At 42.3% G+C, this 24,429-nt stretch overlaps 1 protein-coding gene across 1 annotated transcript in view; it reads right to left on the reverse strand.

The window, feature by feature from the left end:
* Positions 1–13,476: 13,476 nt before the first annotated feature.
* Positions 13,477–24,429, reverse strand: part of USP49 (ubiquitin specific peptidase 49) — a 766,281-nt gene continuing 755,328 nt past the window's right edge. Inside the window, exon 6 of the mRNA XM_044076920.1 lies at positions 13,477–15,831. Coding sequence (XP_043932855.1) covers positions 15,641–15,831 — 191 coding nt within the window. The 3' untranslated portion in view covers positions 13,477–15,640. The remainder of the gene's footprint in view (positions 15,832–24,429) is intronic.

The following is a 24,429-nucleotide window of genomic DNA, read 5'->3' on the forward strand; positions in this document are numbered from 1 at the left end:
TAAAAAATTAAAATACTGAGGAAAGTACAGTTTTGTACCCACCATAAATGTAGATGTTCGAGTGCTCATACAGCTGCAGTCATAACAGATGGGTTATCCTGCCGTCAGGCGGGTCCTCGGTCGGCCGAATTCCAAAGTCTAGGTCCGGCGTCGGTTGTCGTCGCTTCTTCCTTGACATCAGTGTGGCAGGGGTATAAAAGAGGCAGCCGACGCCATTTTCTTCAGTTTTTCTTGCCCCAGATGTCAGGTGCCCCCGGAAGGAAGGCAAACATAATGTTATGCAAAGATGCAATGTTGATAAATCAAAAACAGTAGTTGCAAGCAAATACACCATAAAAGAATACCCCAAAAAGGTTATATGAAAAGTGTCATAAGGCCTGTCCTACGAGGGGATGGAGGGAGGGAAACCTGGACTGCAGCTGTATGAGCACTCGAACATCTACATTTATGGTAGGTACAAAACTGTACTATGTTCATCGTGCATACAGCTGCAGTCATAACAGATGGGTAGAATCCCAAAGATAAGTAAGGGTGGTAGGCACTAAGTGGAACTAGGAGGGTCTAGGATGCCCTGCAGGACTGCTGTGGCAAAGCCTGCTCTAGATTCTGAGTATAGTGGGAGGTGATAGTGCTTGGAGAAAGTGTGCACTGAACTCCAGGTGGCTGCTTCCAAAATGCCCTTGGTAGGGACCCCCCTGAGGAAGGCTGCAGAGGTAGCTGTGGCTCTGGTGGAGTGGGATCTGATGCATGCAGGCAAAGTTTTTCCATGAAATGAGTAACAAAAGCATATGCAATGGGCTATCCATTTTGAAATTGTCTGTTTGTAAATAGCCTTTCCCTGAGCACCTGCTGCATAGGACACAAAGAGTTGCTCAGATTTCCTGAATGGCTTTGTTCTGTCCAAATAGTAACGAAGTTGTCTGTGAATGTCCAGGGAATGTAGTAGTCTTTCCCCTTTGTTTTGTGGATTAGGATAAAAGGTAGGTAAGTGGATAGTCTGATTCAAAGCTACACTGGATACTACCTTAGGCATAAAGGTAGGGTTGGTTCGTAAGGAAACTCTGTCCTGATGGAAAATGATGAATGGTTGCACAGCCATGAGGGCCTGTAGCTCCGAAACCCTGCGTGCTGAGGTGATAGCCAGAAGAAAGGCCGTTTTCCATGACAAGTACTGTAACTCTGTTGAAGAAGCTGGCTCGAAGTGAGGAAGGGTCAGCTTTTCCAATACGAAGTTGAGGTCCCAAGCAGGTACTGGTGGTTTCCTTGGGGGTTTTATATTCTTTGCTCCTCTGAGGAACTGCCTTAAGAGAGGGTGAGAGAATAAAGGAGGATCTGTGTTGTATTGTGCAGAAATGGCTGAAGCGTGGATCTTGATGGAGGAGAAGGAAAGTTCATTGTTTAACATCTCAGCTAGGTACTGTAAAATTTGAGGTATATTTATTACCCAAGGATTCTGTCACTTTTCTTGATTCCAGGCACAAAATCGTTTCCATTTGGCGGAGTAGGCCTTTCTAGTAGAGGGTTTTCTGGCCTCCAAGATGACATCCTGCACCTCCTTGGAGACGAGAAACTGTTGGGAAATCAAGGAATTCTCCATGCAGCTAGATTTAGAGTTTTGAGATTGCTGTGAAGGGTTTTGTAGTTGTGCTGGGACAACAGAAGAGGGACTAGAGGTAGGATCCATGGTGGGGAATGTGTCAGGCTCTTCATGAGCAGATACCAGTGTTGTCTTGGCCAGTCTGGAGCAATGAGAACAATTTTCGGCCTCTCTGCTCTGGCTTTTAATAGAACTTTGGGCAGCAGAGGAAGAGGCGGGAAGGCATAGACGGTCAATGTTGCCCAATTGAAGGAAAGTGCATCCACTTTCCAAGCCTGTGGATGATAGGTCCTTGAACAAAATTTTTTAAACTGGCAATTTCTGTGGGTAGCAAAGAGATCTATGTCTGGCTGTCCCCATGCCTGAGTTATCTTTGTGAAAACTTGAGGATGCAACTTCCATTCGTGTGGATCTGTCATATTTCTGCTTAGGTTGTCTGCCAGTGCGTTTTCCTTCCCTGGCAGGAATTGTGCCTGTAGTTGAATTTGCAATTCCAGTGCTGTGTTCCATAGGGTTATGGCTTGCCTGCACAGGGGGTATGAATGAGTTCTCCGTTTGTTTATGTACCACATCACTGTGGTGTTGTCTGTCCTTATCAATAGCTGGCCTGGATGCAGTAGGTCTTTGAAGGTCATAATAGCCTTTTGCACGGCTAGCATTTCCTTTTGGTTGATGTGAAGGTGCTTCTCTTTTCGGGTCCATTTTCCCTGAATGCACTGATCTGTCATGTGTGCTCCCCAGGCGTAGTCTGAGGCGTCTGTTGTGATGATTTGAGTTGCTTGAGATACACAGAAAGGAAGACCTGTGTTTCTTTGGCAAGCTTGAGTCCACCACAAAAATTCCTTTTGAAGGCATGGAATGAGTGGTATAATTGCTTCCAAGCTGTGGCTGTGTTGAGACCACAAGTTTTTCAGGTACCATTGAAGTTTCCTCATATGCAGCTTTGCACATGGGATTAGTAGGATGCAAGATGCCATGAATCCCAGAGCCTGCAGGACTTTCCTTGCAGTTAGCCTGGTGTAAGTTGCCATTTTTCTGAAGTATTGAGACAGTTGCCCTTGCTTGTCTGGCGTGAGGTAGGCCATCTGGGTGGTTGTATCCAAGCTGGCACCCAGGAAAATTATTTGTTGAGAGGGTATTAGTTTTGATTTCTTTTTGTTGACTGTGTAACCCAGGAAGTTCAACAGTTTTATTACAAACACTAGGTGCTGCAGTAGTATGTCCTTGCTGCCCGCTTGGATTAGGCAGTCCAGATATGGGTAGATTTGTATCCCTTGTAGTCTGCAGAAGGCGATTACTGATGCCAGGCATTTCATAAACACTCTGGGCGCAGTAGATAAGCCGAAGGCAATGCAGAGAATTGGTAATGGGTTGAACCTGCAAGAAATCGGAGGTATCTTCTGCAATCTTGTCTGATAGGGACATGCAGGTATGCCCCCTTGAGGTCCAATGTTACCAGCCAAGACTCCTTGCCCAGCATGGGAAGAAGCTGCTGTAATGTGAGCATCTTGAATTTTGGCACCTGTAGATATGTGTTTAGGATGGATAGGTCTAAGATAGGTCTCCAATCTTTGTCTTTCCTTGGTACCAGGAATAGTCTGGAATAAAACCCTTGACCTTGTTCTTTTGCAGGTACCTCTTGAATTGCTTTCATGTCCATGAGAGCTGAAACTTGTTTTTGTGCCTCTGCCCTTTGATTTTGTGGCAGGTTTGGCATGCCTCTCATTTTTGGAAGGGTGTGAAAGTGGAACCTGTAGCCTCTGTCTATAATGTCCAGAATTCATTTGTCTTTTGTAACAATAAGCCAATTTTTTGAGAATAATGCCAGTTTTCTGCCCAAAGGTGCTGCCATTAAAGCTTTGCTTGGCAGGTGTAGGGGGAAATCATTGTGTCTGTTTTCTAAAAGACTGTGATCTATCTTCTGCACCTCTTGGGGTTGGTGCTTGTCACTGTCTGGCTCTGAAAGATCCTTGAGGTTGCCCTCTACCCCTTGGGCGCCTGTATCTGCCCCTTTGAGGTCTGTCCGTGGCTGGAAAGGACCAATTTTTTGAAGGCCAGTTTCTGCAGAAACGTGGAGGCTGTACCTGCAGGAAATATTTCACGGTTTGCACTGATTTCGCTTTTTCCTCCATTTTCTTTAGCACCTCCTCAACTTTAACACCAAACAATACATCTTTTTGAAGAGGTGCATCTAATAATTTAGCTTTGACATGATCTGGTAAGGTTTGATCTTTGAGCCAAGCATGCCTACGTATAACAGACCCCGTAACAGCAGCTCTACATGAGGCCTCTAAAGCATCAAAACCACACTGGAAGGTATGTTTACCAACTTGCTCTGCACCATGCAACAAATCCTGCAACTCTTTTAAATCTGGTTGTGTCATCTTGCTTTTCAGCTGAGATATCAAAAACTGTTGATACTTTAACATATGGAACTGACAGTTTAATGCCCTCATGGTTAAAGTGGCTGAGGTGTACACCTTTTTCCCCCCACCTTTCTAAAGCTCTGGAATCTCTCTCTGAAGGTAATTTTTTTTTGCAGTAGAGGCCTTAATTCCCTTGGGACCCTGTGAAATTGTTTCTGGGTCAGCAGTATGACTTTTATATAGGAACTAGTGGGAATCAGGAACCCGGTAATACCTGTCTGGTTTAACAGCAGCTGGAGGCAAAGAATCTGGATTAAGGCTGGCTTCTGTGTACACATCATCCAATATATCTAAAACAGGAGGGATAGCCAGAGGCCTATGCTGGGGGAGCAGAAGAAATTCCCTGAGCCTTTTCTTGGAGTCTGAGTAATCTTGGCCTTCCCAATGAAAGTGTTCCCTCAATGTATGCAGGGTTTCCCCAAAAGAGAAGTCCTCAGGGGGGGAGACTGAGGGAATAGACTCCTCTGCATCAGAGTCTTCGAATGGAGAATAGGCATAATCCTGGTCCTCAGATAGTTCTGAGGTAATAGAAGCTTGATCTGAGGAAGGGTAGTCTTCCTCTAATCTGGGCCTTTTGTCAGAGGGGGGGGGGTTGAGAACCCCTGATAAGAGTAATCAAATCCTCAGCCTTTTTAGGCATGGTGTCTTGAGAGGGGGTCTGAGGAACCTGTTTTTTGGTTTTTATGGCTGCTTTAGATTTAGTGAAGGCTTTAATAGAGAAGGAGGAAGGCCTGAAGACCCCTTGAGAAATGGCAGGCCTGTCTAAATTCTGAGTTTCCCCGCCAGGTGTGGCGTCGGGATCTGTAGTAGGAATGGGGGCCGAGTAGCCTGCGACCTCGGGTACTGAAGACACCGGTAATGCATTATCATCGGTAGTCAGGGGCTGCGTAGGCGCCTCGCTGAGTACCGGAGAACCAGTAGTCGGCCTTAGCGTGATTTCAGTAGGTGGTGCGGACCTCGTATGTTGGTCCTTATCTTTGCGTTTTTTGCTCAAAACTGGAGTCTGAGTATCCGACGACATAATATAATTAAAATTTTTGCAGAAAAAGTGAAGGGTGAACTCCGCCCAACGCTTAATAGTGCGTTTATTGAATCTAGCACAGAAACGACAGGCCGAGATGTCATGGTCTGGGCCTACGCAAGGTATACAGAAAGAGTGGAAATCTTTATGCGGTATTTGCGTCCCACAAGAAATGCAATTATTAACTTTGTCTGACATCGGTCTGAGGCAAGAAAAGTTTCCCCAACGGGGTACTTAGCTTTCAAGAAGACTTCGGCTGAAATACTTTCGTAAATCTCAGGAGCTGGCCGACCGGCACTTGCGAACTGCTTCTGCTTCGGGCACCGTGCGGCAAGAAAGACTTTAGAAAATGGCGTCGGCTGCCTCTTTTATACCCCTGCTGCACTGACGTCAGGGAAGAAGCGACAACAACCGACGCCGGACCTAGACTTTGGAATTCGGCCGAGCGAGGACCCGCCTGACTGCAGGATAACCCATCTGTTATGACTGCAGCTGTATGCACGATGAACATCTTTAAAAATTCTTCCTTTTTAGGGGCAGCAGGATGACTATCAAGAAAATTTCAAGCAGTGACAAACATCCTCAAATTTTGACATGTGGAGGAATAGGGGAAGGTACTGAAAATTATATTTGTAACTGTTCAGTATTTTCTAAGAACTGGGAAACCTCAGTGTCTTCCCCATGGGAATCGCTGGCACATTCTGGAAATACTCTCAGAGAAAGAAACCCTCGCAGAGAGAATCAGACAGTGTTGTCTTTGCAGAGTCCAAATCAGAAATCTGAGGAGAAAATCCTTCATCTTCCTGTCCATATTCAGAATCTTGAATCTCTCTTTCCTACTACCAGAAACCACCTTTTAAGGATTAACAGCCTGATAAACACAGACGGCTGGATGAAATGCTCAGGAATCGCCACACAGTTTGATGAGACTAAAGTACAGTAAAAGATAAGTGCTTTCATCTCTCTCAGAACAATGAGACTTCATCAGAAGTTTGTGTTTTTACCAGTTTGTCTTGCCTTGCTGATTAACAGCCTACATTAGACCCTCAGCAAGATCTAGTAAACTACTCCTGTCCAGAGAAATTTGAGCAAGACCAGACATATGTTTAAATTTCAGTTTCTTTTTGAGAGGAAACATTGGGCCAAGAGGGTGAAAACTCAGCTGGCTTCGAAAACCTTGCATCCGAAGGAGGAATATCAAAAGATGGATCAGAGTCCCAGAGTGTTTCAGACAGAAGAGATGAGACCTAATTGCATCTGTGCCTGCAAAAAGGACCGCACCAGCTGCTACAGATCAGACTGCTTGATACTGCTCACCAACTTGGACGGACAGGTAGAGGAAGACACAGAAAAATGCTCTGATGGTTGATGACAAGATGACCTTGCATGTCCAATCTGAGTTGGGGAGGCTAAGAACTGAGGAGGGGAGGACTCCAGTGAGTAGAGAAGAGGTACCCAGGGAAAAGGGGGAAGCTACCCTGTCCAAATGTGCCCTTTTAATCCCCAAAGTGGAAGTAGAGGACAACCGCTTCTGCTCCTGATGGGAGTGCATAACGTCTCGTGCTCAAGCCTTCTCAGACCCAGTCTTGGGATCCAAGGGAGAAGCTTTGGGACAAGAAGAGGAGTTAGAGGGCAATAATCCCTTGAGGATGAGCTTAGCCTTGGGCTAGTTTAAGGCCCGAGAGTCGAAGCTCTCACACACAGAACACCCTAAGTCCAAGTGTTTGGGGCCCAAGCAATACATGCACTTAAGGTGTGCATCTCGACAGGGCAGTTTGTGCCCACAAGAGATGCGTTACTTGCCCTCCTTGTCCATGTCCCCCCAAAAAAAGAATATACGGACACACTAAACTAAACCCTATCACAAAGAGAAATGCTGGGAAGAGGAAGAAAGATGGGCTGACCTAACTAACCTAAGTACACCACTATCATTCACTACCTATAAGACACACTACTAGCACTACAACAAAAGAGGGTAAGGGAAAGGAAAATCTCATCACACAGTCAAAAATGATGTAGAAAAAGCCAAAAAAGGCACAGAGCCAAGGACCAAGCTGCAGACCCTGAATGGTGGCAAGCTAAATCTGGTTATTGATGGAGGTGCAGGGGGTTATGGGTAAGGGAGGTGGAGCCACGTCAAGCTAAAAGGCTTTAGAATTGTCCGGTGTTAGATCAGAGGTCCCACATGTTGAACCAGATAGAGCAGACATCACCGGATCATGACCTTAGCAATGGAAACTTAGCACTCTGGAGAGCTTTGGAGGACCTATCAGAGTTTGCTCACAATCCCTAAAAGTATGCTTCTCCTCCCACGAGGACACCTCTATGCAGATTTCAAACAACTGAGACATCTGTAATCACTGGGCTGATTCCTTAGGCCAAGCTGACGCACACACCACACACACAGAAAAGAAAACACTGGGAGTCTCTTCTACCCTGACCTGCACGTCCTGTATGATTTTAGGATGGGGGAGAAGAATTTTTGATACTGAATGCAACCATTGAGCAGACACCATTGGCACAACCCACAGATAGGCATGTCCTGGGTACTCGACTGTGGATGAGGTACAAACATCCTATGATGCTCCCTCTTCAAGGCAGTTGACAGAGGTGCACCTTTTCATATTCCTCTCACAAATGGCCAACAGTATGTGCAAGCCTAATTCCTCTCTTGCTTAGGAGAAACTCGCAACTTGCTTGTGAAGTGAAGATACCTCACGAGTGGACACAGCTACAGAAAAAATGGCCTACATCTGGCTTCTGACTACCTTAGCCTTTCATGCTGCTCTGGCACCAGTTCCTGGTCAACAGAAGGTCCCTCATGCTGATATCTGCTGCTAGACATCTTCAAAGTTGCAATCTTGACAAAGCTAAGGTAGGACTTGATCTTCTCCCTTCATCTCCTATGGATGGTCACAATAAGACACTGCCACCTGTGGCGATGCTTCAGGTTGCACTCCACTCCTAGTCAGCAAAATGCTGATGTGGGGGACCACAACTAATAATTCAATGACCACAGAAACACTGAAGGCTTCAGATTTTTCAGCACATTGGATGTAGGAGTTTTTGCCATTATTAAAGTTGAGGTCAAGACCCAAAGTCTGCAACAAAAGACAAAAATGAATCAGGCTGTGCCCTCCTACACTAAAGCATGACAGCACACACATACACACACACACACACACACACACACACACACACACACACCATCTGCTCCCCCAAACAAAAGGATTACAGAAAAGTCAGAAGTGCCCTCTGCTGGGGTATCACAACAGAAATCCCAACAGTTAGCCAGTGCAGTAGGCTTGTGAAGTCAGTTCTGATGTCTGACAATTTTTTTTTTGTCTCTAGGCATGCTTTTAAAGAAATCTGGGACTAATTAATATATCAATGCAATTGAATGAGTACCAACTCGACAAATAAAACAAAACCAGTTTGAAAACAGTCATCAGATATATTACAAAGTTTTCTGACATGTACATTAGAGCATACCAAGTTCTGAAGCAGCTGGTAAGAAGTTGTTGCTTCAACCATGTGAAAAATATGAATAGCAATTGTTATTTAAGTATATGAAAACGTAGAATTACAAGTTGCTTGAATATCAAGACAGGGCAGGTTTCTCAAAAATCTAGACAAAAAAGTACCAGATTTTTATGTTCCATCTGTCCATCCATATAAAATTAAAGAGAGACAAGGCACCAAATAGAACTAAGATTCAAACTTTTTTGCTCACCACTGAACTAAACTCCCCTCAGATAATATTTAAATTAGTACAATCATCTATTACTAACGTCAGTAGAAAGCACTTTGAAGATGAACAGATCATGACCTTTTGGCTGGGATAAACATGGTGTTCTTGATATGACAACAACGTTCACAATGTCTGCAAAGATAAACCAGGACTATGATGATTAACAGTTTCCCCCTCACTCATTTAAAGCATTACTTTGGTGTACCAAAGTCTGACATGGGATTTCTGATCAAGCAACAAAGATCCACCTACAAAGAATTTTTTTCATAAAAAATAAAATAAATTATGACAGGATTCTTGATTAATCTAAGCTGCTACATTTTACACATTAAAGACATTCTTCACTCCACAGAGGCTGCCTCAGTCTTACAACTATACATTCCAAATTTGGTTGGCTTAAATCCATTTCTTACAAGCATTTAATTTTATTAAAAATATAACAATTTTAAAATTCAGCTACCGTTCATCAAAACCCAAAATCTTTGAGAATTTACTTGTATATGCAGCCAGCATGTCTTTCTGGAGTCCTCTGCATTCTGAAATGCACTCATAAAATTAGACACAATAAATATTTAAAAAGCTAGGCAAGTTGTTTTGCAAATTTCAACATTTTTGTGCATTCTTGAAAGGCTGCATTTGCAGGTGGAATATTTTGTAATTACCAAGTTTTCAACCACCACTAACAAGCAGTAACTGGGCACAGCTGACATGCCATAGGCACAACCCGCTCAAGCATACTTATGGTATAGATTTCCATTCCTTTTGCAATCTGTAAGCATATCAGCTGATCTCTACTTGCACATAAATACAAATCTGGAGACCATACACATGTATTTATGGTTAAAGTAGCTGGTGATCAATGAGATGTTATAGATGCATACTGACCTAGGTCACAAACAGTGCTGCAGATAATTCCCTTCCGTTACTTTAACGCTCGATTACACAAGACATACCCAATCAGCCTTTAAATGTATGACTCTTCACTCTATTCACTACTCTGACCCCCTAAAGACTATGTCCTAAACAGCCATAGATGTTAATTCCCTCCCATCTAGGCTGGCTTAACGTAATGTGGCAAGCTGGCCTTTGATTGTTGTTGGACATTCACTATTTTGAAGAGCACTTAGGCCAAACACACACTTAGGACTCCTCCCCTGTTTGGATAATAAAATAGGAACATTTAAAATTTCATACAGTAAAACAATGCATTTGTTTTAGGCATGAATGCTACCTGCAGACCCCAGTTTACTGAATCACTCAAGTTAACATATCTTTGAATTTAAAACGAAATGGAACTGATACGAATACAAAGAAAATTCAAACATGAAGCACTGAGTATCACATACTAGATGTCAGCAAAACTTCGCAGTGCTGACAGCCAGAACCAGATTATAACTTCCTCTCTTGACATGAACAGCAAATTCTTAAGGTGCACTGCATTTTGTGAGTTGTGTGATACCATTGCACTCTACACAATATGGGTGTAGCCAGGCATACAGCATGTATGCCACAGTGCAAAGCTGCAAAAAATTTACTTTCTGTGGTAAAATACATTAGAATATAATTCAGAAAATGGGTATATTTATCAAAAGTTCAGATTATACTTTTTGTTAAATTTTTTCCAGATTGTTTTTAAACTTATTTTTCGCAACTTCTTGGTATGGGGGGCTACATTCTGGAAGCTGGCATACAATTCCAAAAATCCTGGCTATGCCCCTGCTACACAGATGTCATTTTTAAACTGCTAGTTTTATTCAACATATTTCAGCCATTCTTTTCCTGTAGCACCCACCATACTTGGGTCAAAGTAGCTCCAAAAATACTTTACTTCTTTTACATATCTCCTGATCCAAGAGACGCAACTGAAAAAAATGCAAAGAAATTCTGGAGGTAATGCAACACAATCAGTCAGAAGTATAAACAATGATCAGTTAAGACTCGCTACAAGAGACGAACTTTCATGTTGCGATAACAGACTAAAAATATAGACTATGAGGTACTGTAGTCATGTCCTCAGCTCCTGAAAAAAATAGATCTGCTGCAATGACTACTACAAAGCCATTTTCAGCTAGTTTTGTTACCACTCAGAAAACTGAGACAACTTCAAGCCAAATTAATTACAGAGGACACAGTGATCGCCTTATGTTATGCCAATTCATAAATGCCACGAGCAAAACTCTATTTAAAACAAACTCCCAGTGACCATCACAGAGGAGCCCTCCATATAAAACATACAAAATTTTCAATTTCATCAATATTACCCATTTTTGTCTAAAATGTTAGGATATGCCACTTCTTATAAAAAATAATCTTCTTTGCAGCAAGCTACCCTATCCTAGAAACAGAAAAGGAAATAAGCAGACAATTCTTAGGCAAAGCAAAACTTCAGTATCCCCCAAATATACCTGAATCTTGTGACAAACTTGTGACATCAGGCAGTGAAATGCAAAAAAATAGAACCAATTTAAAAACACCATGAAAATATTAAAAACATAATTTGGCAATTTTTTCATATAAGGGGTGGCGTAAGCCACAAAAATTTGGGCTAGGCTTATAAATGCCTTAGGGCAGATAGCCTAGTATAAACCTATGAACCTATGAACATAACTACATTTCATAGGTAAAACTACTCAGGATGACTAGTACAACATTTAAACGGTGTACTACACAACAACACTGCATCTACAGTGTTCTGAGATAAGGCAGCATATTCCTAAACCTTTACTTGCTTCAGCTGTCCAAGTACAAATCACACAACGATTAAGACGTGAAATTATGTTGTATTTGTTAACTTGCCAGTGACTGAGAATTCCTGTCTAGCATCCAACTTATTTAATCTTGTCTTTGCTGTAGCCTATTTGAATTCTACTTGACAAAAGTAAAGAGCAGCAATTTAAAGACATTCAAAGAACAGTACATGACATCAGGTATGTAAACTCAAAGTATTACCACCTGTCAGGGAAATTACCAATATTTGACTGTTTTCAGCATTAAAACTGCAGCCTCCATAATATACCTTAGGAGTTGCAGATAGGAGAGATACTAGCTAGCGAGTACCTTTGTTTTGTCCAACCCATGACGGTTAATGACAACACTGCTACTGATGGATACTAGAAATAGTTGGAAACTGTGACAATGCACATGGAAGCATTCTTTCTCGAGTTTTAGGACATAATCCAGATCTCTTTTCCTGTGAACAAAATCAAGCTAAGTGTCTGCAGGCTGGGGACGGTTTGTAGTCCATCAGTGAATGGATGGCTTTAAGGAGGCCACAAACATTTAAATGTATGTTTTGTTCATAAGCCTTTCATTTTGAAAAATGTACTTAAGTTGTCAAACACAGGCAACCCCCCCCCCCAAAAAAAATATTAAAATAAAGTAGAAATGCTCATCTTGCCCTTACAAGTAGTACTTTGTATTGCCAGCTACATTTCCTAGTGGAGAAATGCAATTTTAGTTTGTTGAAGAAATCCTTGTAACAAACACAGTAAACGGGGTTTTATGTCCTATTTCAAAGCCCTTGGGAGGACAACAATGAATGCCCTACAGACAGTATGGAAATTGAGGGTAGTACTGGGTTAGATTCTCCTAACGCAATCCATTCTCACAGGAGGGGAAATGAACTACTACTGCTGCTACTCGCTCATCTTCACAGCCTCAGGCAGCACTACACCTTTCAGCTCTGAGGATTTTCAGAAGTACTGCCCCCAAACTACTGACTGCGTTTGCCCATCATCTTAACAAAAGTCTCGACATATTAAAATAAAATTTTCTGGAGGTCTTTTTGGCATAACCACCTATTAAAACACTAAGACTGTACTATTGCCTTCAAAGGCAACACAGGACATGTATCTTGAACTTTAAAGAAAAACTCATGCTATTGTCATTTGTGTCTCATAATATAACCTATCACTTGTACACAGAAATAAAATCACCAACTCACTGCACATTTAATGTTTTTCCAGCTTTTAAAGTGTAATAATCTGAATAAAACTGATAACTGCCCTTTTACCGTACTGTGAATATTATGCAAGTGCTGCAGTTTGCCAATTTCTGACAGCCAATCAGATCTGAATTTGACTCCACCTCTGAATGCCAACATGTTTGTACAGTTTCAATATATTAATAAAATATTCCAGGTACAGCACGCAGATACTGCTTTATGTAATCAGCATGGACTTAAGCTTATGATTTCAGATGACAAAACTTTCGTGTAATTTTTTTTTTAGGGGGAGGCTTAAAATCCAGTAATCAAAAAATTATTTTCCCCTGGAGAAACTTGGATTTTACTTCTGATGCAATGACAAATTAGTTCACAAAAACTTGACAACAGTTGCTAATGCCATCACAAACCTTCCTATACCCTATAGAAAACAGGTACAATACAGAATTTCAGACTGAAATGTTGCACTGGGTACCCATTTATAAAATTCCATATGTTAAGCTCCCCTTTGTCACTTCTTACTGATTCTTTGTGAAACTGTAATCAGATACAGAGGTACAAATCACATGTTCGGCTGTCACTCTACCATCTGGTTTCAGTACATCTCTATCCTAATTGTGAAGGCAGTGCAATGCCGCTAGCAGCATGAGGTTCAGTGCTTAACATATTTCCACAAAAGGAACATTACCTTGAGTGGTGAAATGTATGTGATTTTTTTTTTACACACTTCATTAAGAAAAAGGAAAATTAAGTATATTTTCATGAAATCTGGAAGGTGGTGCTGTTAAATTCTAATTGTGTGTCAGTCAGAAAATTACAATGGGCCTTGTCTTCACTATGTCACTATTTATCACAAAAATGTTTCCGCTCTCTTGTGCCCACAATCTGTCACAGCTATAAGGCAGGGTTTACCCACTAAACTAAGGAGAGATGACCTAAACTTTATACACAAATCAGGTTGATACTGCATTCATGTACACTCCCACACCAGGTTGATACTGCATTCATGTACACTCCCACACCCTCCTTCCACACAAAGCAACACTGCTTCTCCAAACAGACAACTGCGATCAAACAGGGGGAATGAGTCACTTTAATCAACAGACTGCCTCCATCCCCACCAAAAGGTTAAATTCTGATTGTGGACATGCATCAGATTAAATGTGTGATCATGAAGAAAAATAAATAAATAAATAAATAAAAGCCACAATGCATTCTATCAGACACACACAATGCAACTCCCTCCTCCAACACCTACCCATAATTAATCACATGACAAGAAAGGCCAGTCATACACATTCTGCCTTGATCCCCACCATAACTACATGCATTTTGGTTGCACACATCTTTAACATCTAATAACATAAAATAATAACCAAAACAATATAGTTCAACTAGTTTAATGCAGACATGCATGCATGCGCACAAAAAAACTGCTTTACTCTCGGAAGCCAGTTTGATGATCTGCCGTTTTCACTCACATTCATCTGCTTGCACTCCCAAAGATAACCACTTTCTGGGTATACCACTGAGGTCCAACTGTGATGAAAAGTGCAGAAAAAAAAAACTATGGCCACAGAAACGTATTAAAGCAGTCTAATCTCAAAAGTACAACCCCACTACAGCAAGCCATATCATGATCATTTGACAGTGATCATGCTCTTTGCTCATCATCACGGTCTGCACAAACCCCTCAAAACTTTGCACACCAGTGATGTTACTCTGACAAATACTGTGTTTTGCAGTTATGTATTTAAACTTATTGCTAACTGACATGCACCATCAATGACTACTTAAACAGTGATCAGTACAAAGTGAATAAACGACCTACAGCCACATACCTACACACACACACTCACAAACCTCATGCCCCCAGCCCACACACACACACAGTCGATATCCCAGTTATTTTCTTTTAGTCCAAGGTCTGTCAGGAAATTTCAAGTCCACTGGTGAGCACTTAAAAAAATTACTAAAACCATGCCGGATTCCACTGCTGTAAATACTGATAACACATGTGTAGTTGCTAATGTCACCAGACCTGCTGGCAGAGGAGAAAGACACTTGAGTGGTATTTATCAGCTTAGCGTTTCCTTAAAGACCATGACTAAAGTACTTACCAACCTTGGTCTGCTACAATATGCGACGACACATGTATTTACAAAGTGCCTAAGGCACTATTTTAATTAAAAAAAAAAAAAATGAAAATCCTTACATTTCACCTTTGAAAAATAGGCATTTTGTATTTTTTTTTTTTTTTTTTTTTTTACAGAAAGTACACTGCTACGATGGCGTTTGTAAAAACATTTAAATGCAGAATATGCGGCCGGCAATAGCCCTGAGAACAGAGTATTGGCACTGATCTGACCAGGCCCAAACTTGACAACACTAGACTGAGCCATCAACAGAACACTGGGACATTTACATGAAAACACAAGTCTTCAACGATACTAAAGAATGTTTTCTTTCAGCTTTAGTAGCGTTACAACAAAATGACGTGATGAAATTGTCTAGTGTTCTAGCTATGGTGTTATTGCTCAGTATACTCTTTTTTTTTTTTTTTTTTTTTTTAAACTAACTAAAAAAAATATTCTCAGGTTAACAACCCGCTATATGCAGTGATAACAATCCTGTTAAATCATACTAAACATTTTTTTCCTAATGCTAGAGGACAGGACTGCAACTAAGAAACAGTATTTTAAAAGTAACAAGACAACTGAACCCAGTGGATTCTGTTGCACAAGCCTCAAGATGACAAACATGAACACCCGTCTCTGTAGCGAGTCAGTCACTATGGATCTGTGCAAAGTTTATAAACAAAAACTGGTTAAAAATGCATTATAGTGGTCCCTGTTGAGTCAAGTCAAGCAGAAAATCAGTGTTGAGATATGGAGGCTTCCCTTTAAGGGAATGTAAGTCTTCTATTCTCATTGCTGTTCCCAGACAGCACCTGAGCTTCACTGGGTTGTTCTGAGATTCCTGCTATGCCATGTCTCGTTCTTTGAGTGTAGAAAAGGATGTAGGCCTGGGTTTTACACACTTCCTCCACACTGCAGACATTAAGCTTGGAATCATTACAGTGTACCCAAAAACCTGAAAAACAAAAAAAAAAAAAAAAAAACAAACACTGTCAAGTACAGCATACAATGTTGTCATACTGACTCCTTTCTGGCCTACAATAAAATTTAATTTTCATCTTCATAAACAATGCAGAAAATGCACACAATTTGTCAGTAAGTCCTGATTCTTTCCATTTTAAGACAATATTTAACGGACTACAGTAATCCCACATTCAGCCCAGGGATCTGTCAAATTGATGATTGATGAAAACTGATCAGTATCACAAATTAGCAAAAGCAAACTTACTGTCTTCCATCACTGGTGGAGTTACAGAGACAAAGCCCAGAGTAAGGCCCAAGTGACTACAGTTCAACTATATTTAGAGGGAGCTTGAGGCTGAACATACCTATCCAGGGGGAATGCTAAAGCTCGTAAAAGCTAGACTGCCAGAAGGGCTAGTAAGTGAGCCATTCTACAGGCAGTGGGTGGGTGCATCTTCAAGCCAGACCTCACTACTTGCTTAGCTGAACAACAGATATCAGCATAATGGTAGGGGTAAGAGTATGGGACAGATAACTGGCAGATGCATACATAATGGGCTCCTGGTGTCATGTCTCATGCCCCTATGAGATTCTCTCGCTTTCCATGCATTACAAATAGTGTACTGTAAGGGCAAACTCGAGTAGTCAGTGGGCCCACCCAGTGCAAGGGTCAAATTGAGAACAGCTTGGCAGGAGCAATGGGGAATCTGAGGTTGTACAGGCACAGCAAGCAGAACAGCTTGAGGACAGAGCAGGATTGGGATTATAATCTCTTGTAGTTTATAGACTGTGATGCAGTTGAAGGAACTGTGATCAGTATAAATGTGCAGTAATGCACCAAAACATTTAAGAGTACATTATTTCAATATGAAAATGTAAGTACTTTAATTAAAATCCTCAAATGAAACGATACAAAACATGCCTGCCACCTACTCCACCCTCTATCAAATTTTAATCACATCTAATATGAAATAAAATTTGGAAAAGTACCTTGAATTTCATAAATTTACATCTTCTCCACAGAATCACCCATGTTGATATTCCATCAGAGAAACAGGATGAGACATGCACAAGGCATGCAGCGCAGGAAGCAAGCACCACTGCGCTACACAGCTCACAAATTCTTTTTATATGCAACTCAGGAAGGTACAGCTATGAAAGTAAACTTACCATAACAGTAGATATTCAAATGATCACTGCTGCTGTGGCCTAAGCTGTATGGGTTATACCCTGCAAGGATATAACAGCTGGCCAGCTTCCAAAGCTTCAGGGCACCTTCCACACACCCAAACTGTTAGTCAGTTTGAGCTAAGCTGAAAAAAAAAGTACATGTTTGGGCACCAAGCTCTTCACAGCTTTCATGCTAAAGACTGAGAGGGAGGCTGAGCTCTGAAAAGACAATGGTAGGAACAAAAAAAAAAACAAGAGAAAGAAAAGTCCACAAACTGGCAAGACCAACACACCAAGAAACAAGGGAGAGTGGAGTGAGGAAGCAGCTACTGCAGCAGTGATCATTTCAACATCTACTGTTTACACAACTGTACAACATTCTTCATATTGAGCACTGCTGCAATAGCCTAAGCTTTATGGGTAGATTAGAATAGCTTGCAAATTTTGGGAGGTGGAGGAAAAAAAAACAGTCCAGGAACATCCAAGGTACACAGTATCCTTTCTCCCTCATTTTTAGGTTCTGGAAAGAAAACGGGGAGATGAATAGTTTGGCTTAAAAGTAAATTCTGATACCACTTTAGGCAGAAAAGGATTAGGTCTCAAAGAAACCCTGTCCCTATGAGAAATGAAGTACTGTTGTCTCACCATAAGAATTTGCAACGGTTAACCTTCTTGCAGATGCCAGAGCAATAAGTAGAACTGTTTTCCATGTTAAGAACCTCAAATCAGCTAGATTATCTCATTCAAACTGAGCAAATATTAGTGTATGTAACACAAAATTAGGATCCCAAGGAGGGGGCCACCAGTTTTCTTGCAGTCCTCTTATGCAAAATCCTTTCAAAAACATTTTAACATGAGACTGCATTGAAAGAGGGGAATCCCATGGGCAGATATGCTGAAATGGCCAATAAATGAACACTGATTTGATACGGTAGTAACTCACAAATATTGTAAATCCAGAAAACAACTAACCCTGAGAGGGTGCTGGGTTATGTTTGTTGGTACAAATGAGAAAACCTTTAATTTGCTAGTATATGATTTTCTAATTAGCAGACTTTCTTGCTCCCATTTGTGCCTGTCGCACATCCTCAGTAAACAGGCACCTAAAGGAAATTAAGACCCTATCATCCAGGAAGTGAAGTGGTTTGGTGTTGGGGTGTATCAAACATACCTGATCTGTTGTGAGTAGAGCCAGTCCTGCAAGGTAATTGTGGTAATTGTTTCTGGCTAATTTGAAAAAAGGGAGAACCACCATTGCCTGGGCTAGAAGGGAATCACCATAACGATCTTGGGGGTTCCTTCTAAATATTCAGAAGTACCATGGATATCTGTGGAAAGGATGGAAAAGCATACAGTAACATTCCTGTTCAATAAAAACAAAATGGATCTGTCTTCTAGGCCTTCTTGCATGAAGTGCTGGAGCAGAATCTTGACAGCTGACTGTCCAGAGAAGAGGCAAACAGGTCAACTTGAGGAACTCCCCACAGATGGATCAAACCTTGGAAGAACCCTCTGATCTAGTTTCCATTCATGAGTCTGTCCTTGACCTACTCATCAACGTGCCTACCACATTGTCTGTAAAAACCTGAAGAGGTCTCAAGGACCAGAGATAATTCAGAGAGTTGAGTGCCTTGATTAGGGCAAGCAACTCTTATATTTTTGTGCTTGCTTATGTCCTTGGTGACCCACCTGCCTTCCACTTTTAACCCTCCTGCAACTGCTCCTCAAACAAACCAAAAAAGGTGTCTGTGGTGACTGGCTGCTTTGGATCAGAGAGGGAGAAGAGATGACCTGGATTTTAGGATACTTGCAGTCTCCACCAAATGATTTCCTTGCAGGGGAATTTGAAAGGACAAAGGATGTTGGTATTGGGACTATTTTTCTCATGTGCAGCCTTCCCAGGGGTATCATAAGAATCACAGATGCCATGAGACTAAATATCTTGAAGTATTCCCTCGCAGTGACCAAAATCTGAGTGGAAAACCTTAGAACTATATCTAACTATAGCTCTTTTTCTGCTTTAAGAAAAGCTCTTTGAACTGAGGTGTCTAGCTGACATCCCAGGAACACAGTCCCTCATGAGGAAGTCAAAAAATGTAATGAACATTCGCTTGGTATTCCAGCTTGTGTTAAGATCTCTTTCACTCAAGCAAGAGTGTCTTGACACTTTGAAAAATACTCTGGAAAAATGAGGATACCCTGTAGCCTGCAATGAGCTATAACCAAGTCCAAAGGATAAGGCAGAGAACTGATGTGATCCAGACACACAGAACCTTAAGAAACGCCTGAAGTCTGTGGATATGATATGCATCTGTTAAATCTAGAGCTGCTAGAAAACTTGAATGAGAAAGAAGAGATAACAGGTTGTGAAGTGACAAGATTTTTAACTTGGGCACTATTACAAACAGGTTTACGAAAGAAAGAATGAATGATCCAGAACTGACCTCAAAGTATTTCCTTTCTTAGGCACTAAAAATATTCCTGAATAAAAAGCTTTTCCCACCCACAAAGGAGGAAAGTACAGTTTTGTACCTACCATAAATGTAGATGTCCGATAGGTATGCATCTGCAGTCCTAACATATGGGTTGTCCTGCCTCAGGCAGCCCTTCGGTCGGCCGGATTCCAAAGTCTGGGTCTGGCCTCGGCTGTTGTCGCACTTCACCCGACGTCATAGCTGCTGTTTATTGGGTATAAAGGCATCAGCCGACGCCATTTTCCTCAGTGTTTCTTGCCCCAGATGCCAGGTGCCCTCTAGGAAGGCTCAGTTTGGATAAATGCAAATAATTCCAAACAGTAGAGAGCAAACAATATAAAGATATATAAGTATATAAATATATACAAACAAATACACCATAATAGATTCCCCCAGCTAGCTAAAAGAAGGGGTAAATACCCTAGGAATACCACAGAGGGGAAGGAGGGTGGGTAATCCTGACTGCAGATGCATACCTATCGGACATCTACATTTATGGTAGGTACAAAACTGTACTATGTCCTTCAAGGATGCATCTGCAGTCCTAACATATGGGTAGAATACCATAGCCAAACTGGGGGAGGAGGCACTAAGATAAAGATGGTGTATTTAAGATCCCTTGCAAAACAGCAGTTGCAAAACCTGCTCGGGATCTAGAATATAAGGGTAGATTATAATGCTTGGCAAATGTATGCACGGAGCTCCAAGTAGCAGCTTCTAAAATGTCTTTGGTCGCCACTCCTCGTAGGAAAGCTGTAGTGGTGGCTGTAGCTCTTGTGGAATGAGGTCTGATATTTTTAGGAGTTGTCTATCCATGAAAAGAGTAGCAAAAACGAATGCAATTTCCTATCCATTTTGAGATTGTCTGTTTTGAAATTGCTTTTCCTTGCATTCCTGTTGCATATGCTACCAGAAGCTGGTCAGTTTTTCTGCTGGTCTTAGTTCTGACCAGATAGTAGCGTAATTGTCTGTGCACATCCAAGGTATGTAGCAGTCTTTCCCCCCTGTTCTGTGGGTTGGGGAAGAATGTAGGTAAATGAATCACTTGGTTCAATGATACTCTGGAGACCACTTTTGGCATAAAGGTAGGGTTAGTTCTCAGAGAAACTCTGTCCTGATGGAAGATAAGAAAGGGCTGTACTGCCATTAATGCCTGTAACTCAGATACCCTTCTTGCTGAAGTGATTGCTAGCAGGAAAGCAGTTTTCCAAGACAAGAACCGTAATTCTGCTGTTGCTGCTGGTTCAAAAGGGGGAAGTGTTAACTTTTCCAGCACAAAGTTGAGATCCCATGTAGGTAAAGGTGGTTTCCTTGGAGGTTTTACATTTTTGATTCCTCTCAAGAACTGCCTGAGTAGAGGATGAGAGAAGACAGGAGGATCCATGTTGTATTCTGCTGAAATTGCTGATGCATGAATCTTAATGGAGGAGTAAGACAGGCCATTGTGGAACAGTTCTGCTAAATATTCCAGGATGTGTGCTATGTTTGCCAATGAGACATTTTCTCCCTTTGCTGCACTCCAAATGAGGTATCTTTTCCACTTGGCTGAATAAGTCTTCCTTGTGGAAGGTCTGCGTGCCTCCAGGATAATGTCCTTAACCCTCTGGGATAAACCTGGGTTATTTTGTTTTATGCAATATTCCAAGCAGCTAGCTGCAGTGTTTTCAAGTTTGGATGTAGGATCTTGTAGTTGTCCTGTGTTAGAAGTAAGGGACATAGAGGTAGAGGCCATGCGTGTGTCCGAGACATGCTTCTCAGTAGCGGGTACCAATGTTGCCTCGGCCAGTCTGGAGCTACCAGGATTACCCTTGGCTGATCCTCTCTGATCTTCAGTAGAACTTTGTACATCAAGGGAAGAGGTGGAAAAGCATATGCTGTCAGGTTTTTCCAGCTGAAGGAAAGGGAGTCCACCCTCCAAGCAAGTGGGTGGTATGCTCTTGTGCAGAATTTCTTCAATTAGTGGTTGTGTGGGGAGGCGAACAGGTCTATCTCTGGTAGTCCCCATTTCTTTGTTATGGCTTTGAAGATATCTGGATGCAGCATCCATTCGTGAGCATCCGTGGTAGTTCTGCTTAAGGTGTCTGCTAGAGAATTTTCTTTTCCTGGTACAAATCTGGCCTGAAGTTGAATGTTGAGATTCAGGGCTACATTCCACAGGTCCATTGCCATCCGGCATAGAGGATATGAATGTGTACCTCCCTGTTTGTTGATGTACCACATGACTGTGGTATTGTCGGTCCTTATCAGCAGATGACCCTGTTGAAGGAGTGGTCTGAATGCCTGGATCGCACGTTTCACTGCCAGCATCTCCTTTAGATTTATATGTAGATTCGGCTGGTCTTGGGTCCATAGGCCTTGAATACACTTGTCCACCATGTGTGCCCCCCATCCTAGGTCTGAGGCGTCCGTGGTGATGGTCTGGCTTGGATGAGGTTTGTGGAAAGGCAAGCCTCTGTTCATCTGACAGGCCTGAGCCCACCACAGGAATTCTTGCTTCAGGCATGGAATTATTGGAATCTGGGCTTCTAGACTGTGCTTGTGTTGAGACCATACATTCCTTAGGTACCATTGTAGCTTTCTCATATGCAGCCTGGCATGTGGAACCAATATTATGCAGGATGCCATGTAGCCTAGGGCTTGCAGGACTTTCCTTGCAGTAAGCCGAGTTTGTGTTGTTAATGTCATGAAGTAGGCTGGTAGTTGTTTTTGTTTTTCTTCTGTGAGAAAAGCCATCTGAGTTGATGTATCCAGTTCTGCACCCAAAAATGTTATCCTTTGGGATGGTACTAGTCTTGACTTTTGCATGTTGACTGTGTATCCCAAGGCCTGCAACAGTTGTATGACATTTTCCAAATCTTTTGTCAATTTTGCCTTGTTGTCCGCTTGTATTAGGCAGTCGTCCAGGTATGGGTAAATTTGAATCCCCTGTAGCCTGCAATGAGCAATTACTGATGCCAGGCATTTCGTGAATACTCTGGGCGCAGTAGATAAGCCAAAAGGCAATGCTGAGAATTGATAATGCTCTGATCCTGCAAGAAATCTGAGGTGTCTTCTGCAATCTGGTCGTATAGGGACGTGCAGGTATGCCTCCTTGAGATCTAGAGTCACCAGCCAAGACTCCTTGCCCAGCATGGGAAGAAGCTGCTGGAGGGTCAGCATTTTGAATTTTGGAACAATGAGGTATGTGTTCAGTGCGGACAAGTCTAGAATAGGTCTCCATTGATTTTCTTTTCTTGGTACAAGGAAAAGCCTTGAGTAAAATCCTTGGCCTTGTTCCATAGGTGGTACCTCTTCTATAGCTCTCATCCTTAGTAAGTTGTTGACTTGTCTTAGAGCGTCTGTTTTTTGGCTTGGTGGTAGGTTTGGCATTCCTCTCTTTTTGGTAGAATGTGGAAGTGAAACCTGTAGCCCTTGTCTATTGTTTGTAAAGTCCATTTGTCTCCTGTAATGTAATGCCAGTTGTCGGAGAATAAGGCTAGCTTTCCGCCCAAGGATGCTTGCAGTTGTTCACTGGTAGGCAGAACTAGAGCCAAGTCATTGTGTCTGCCCTGTGGAAGTGGTTGTAGTTGAATCTGTGGCAGTACTTCTCTGGTTGGTAGGTTGCCACTGACGTCCCCTGTAGGCACCCCTAGATTGACCTCTGCCTCTAAGGCGTCTATTTCTGCCTCTCTGCACTCTGGAGCTGTCTGGAAAGGACCAATTCTTCGAAGGCCAATTTCTGCTAAACCTCGGAGGTTGGACCTGTAAGAAATCCTTGACTGTTTGGACAGATTTTGCTTTTTCTTCCACCTTCTTTAGAGCCTCCTGTGGAGTTTTCACTTAACATGGTCTGGTAAGGATTGTTCTTTTAACCAGGCATGCCTTCGAATCACTGTTCCAGTCATAGCTGATCTAAAGGAAGCCTCCAGTGCATCATAGCCACATTTTAAGAAATGGTTACTGACCTGCTGAGAGCTATGTACCAAATCCTGAAGGGACTTGCGGTCTAAAGGTTCAGGAGAAGACAGTTTTTTGTTTAACTGGTCTAACAAAAATTCCTGGTACTGAATCATGTGAAATTGACAGTTCAAGGCCCTGGCCGAAAGAGTAGCAGAAGTATAAACCTTTTTACCCCATCTCTCTAATGCTCTAGATTCCCTTTCAGAGGGAAGAGGGTTTTTGGCAGAAGCAGCTGCCACACCTTTAGGGCCCTGTGAAATGGTTTCAGGGTCTGCAACAGGAGCCTTGTACAAATGGTAATGTGTGTCCGGGACCCTGTAATATCTGTCTGGCTTGGCAGGGGCCGGAGGAAGAGAATCAGGGGTAGTACAGACATCATTATATGCATCATCAACAACTGTTAGTACTGGCGGAATGGCTGAAGGCCTATGCTGTGGTAAGTGTAAAAAGGTCCTTAGCCTTTTTCTTGAATCTGAAAAATCCTGGCCCTGCCATTGGAAGTGTTCCCTCATAGCATGCAAGGTTTCCCCAAAGGAAAATTCTTCAGGAGGAGAAGCAGAAGGAATGGAGTCTTCTGCATCAGAATCCTCATAAGGAGAATATGGGCCTTCGTGAGGGTCTGAATTGTCTGAGTCATCCGAGGAATAATCTGTAGAGACAGGTTCCGGGGGTTCAGTCCTAGGCCTCTTGTCTGGAGGGGGCTGAGAGGCCCTGTCTGGGTGAGGTTGGGATCCCCTGATCAAGGAAATGAGATCCTCAGCCAGGCTGAGCATTTAGGAACTAGAGGTAGGCCTATGTGAAGGAGTTTTTGTAGGTAAGGCCTTAGAAGATTTAGCTGCTTTAGCCCTGGCAAAAGCCTTGATAGACATAGAAGCAGGGGGTCTAGCAGCCCCATGTGCAGGGGTAGATATGTCTAAAGGAATAGTGTCTGACAAATCCTGGGCGCCTGCTTCTGTAGCAGTAAATTCAGTAGCAGATTCAGCCATGCTCTGTGAGGCCTCGGCTAT

This window comes from Protopterus annectens, chromosome 7.part0 (genome assembly GCF_019279795.1).
Source record: "Protopterus annectens isolate FY-2018-M chromosome 7.part0, PAN1.0, whole genome shotgun sequence".
NCBI lineage: Eukaryota > Metazoa > Chordata > Ceratodontiformes > Protopteridae > Protopterus > Protopterus annectens.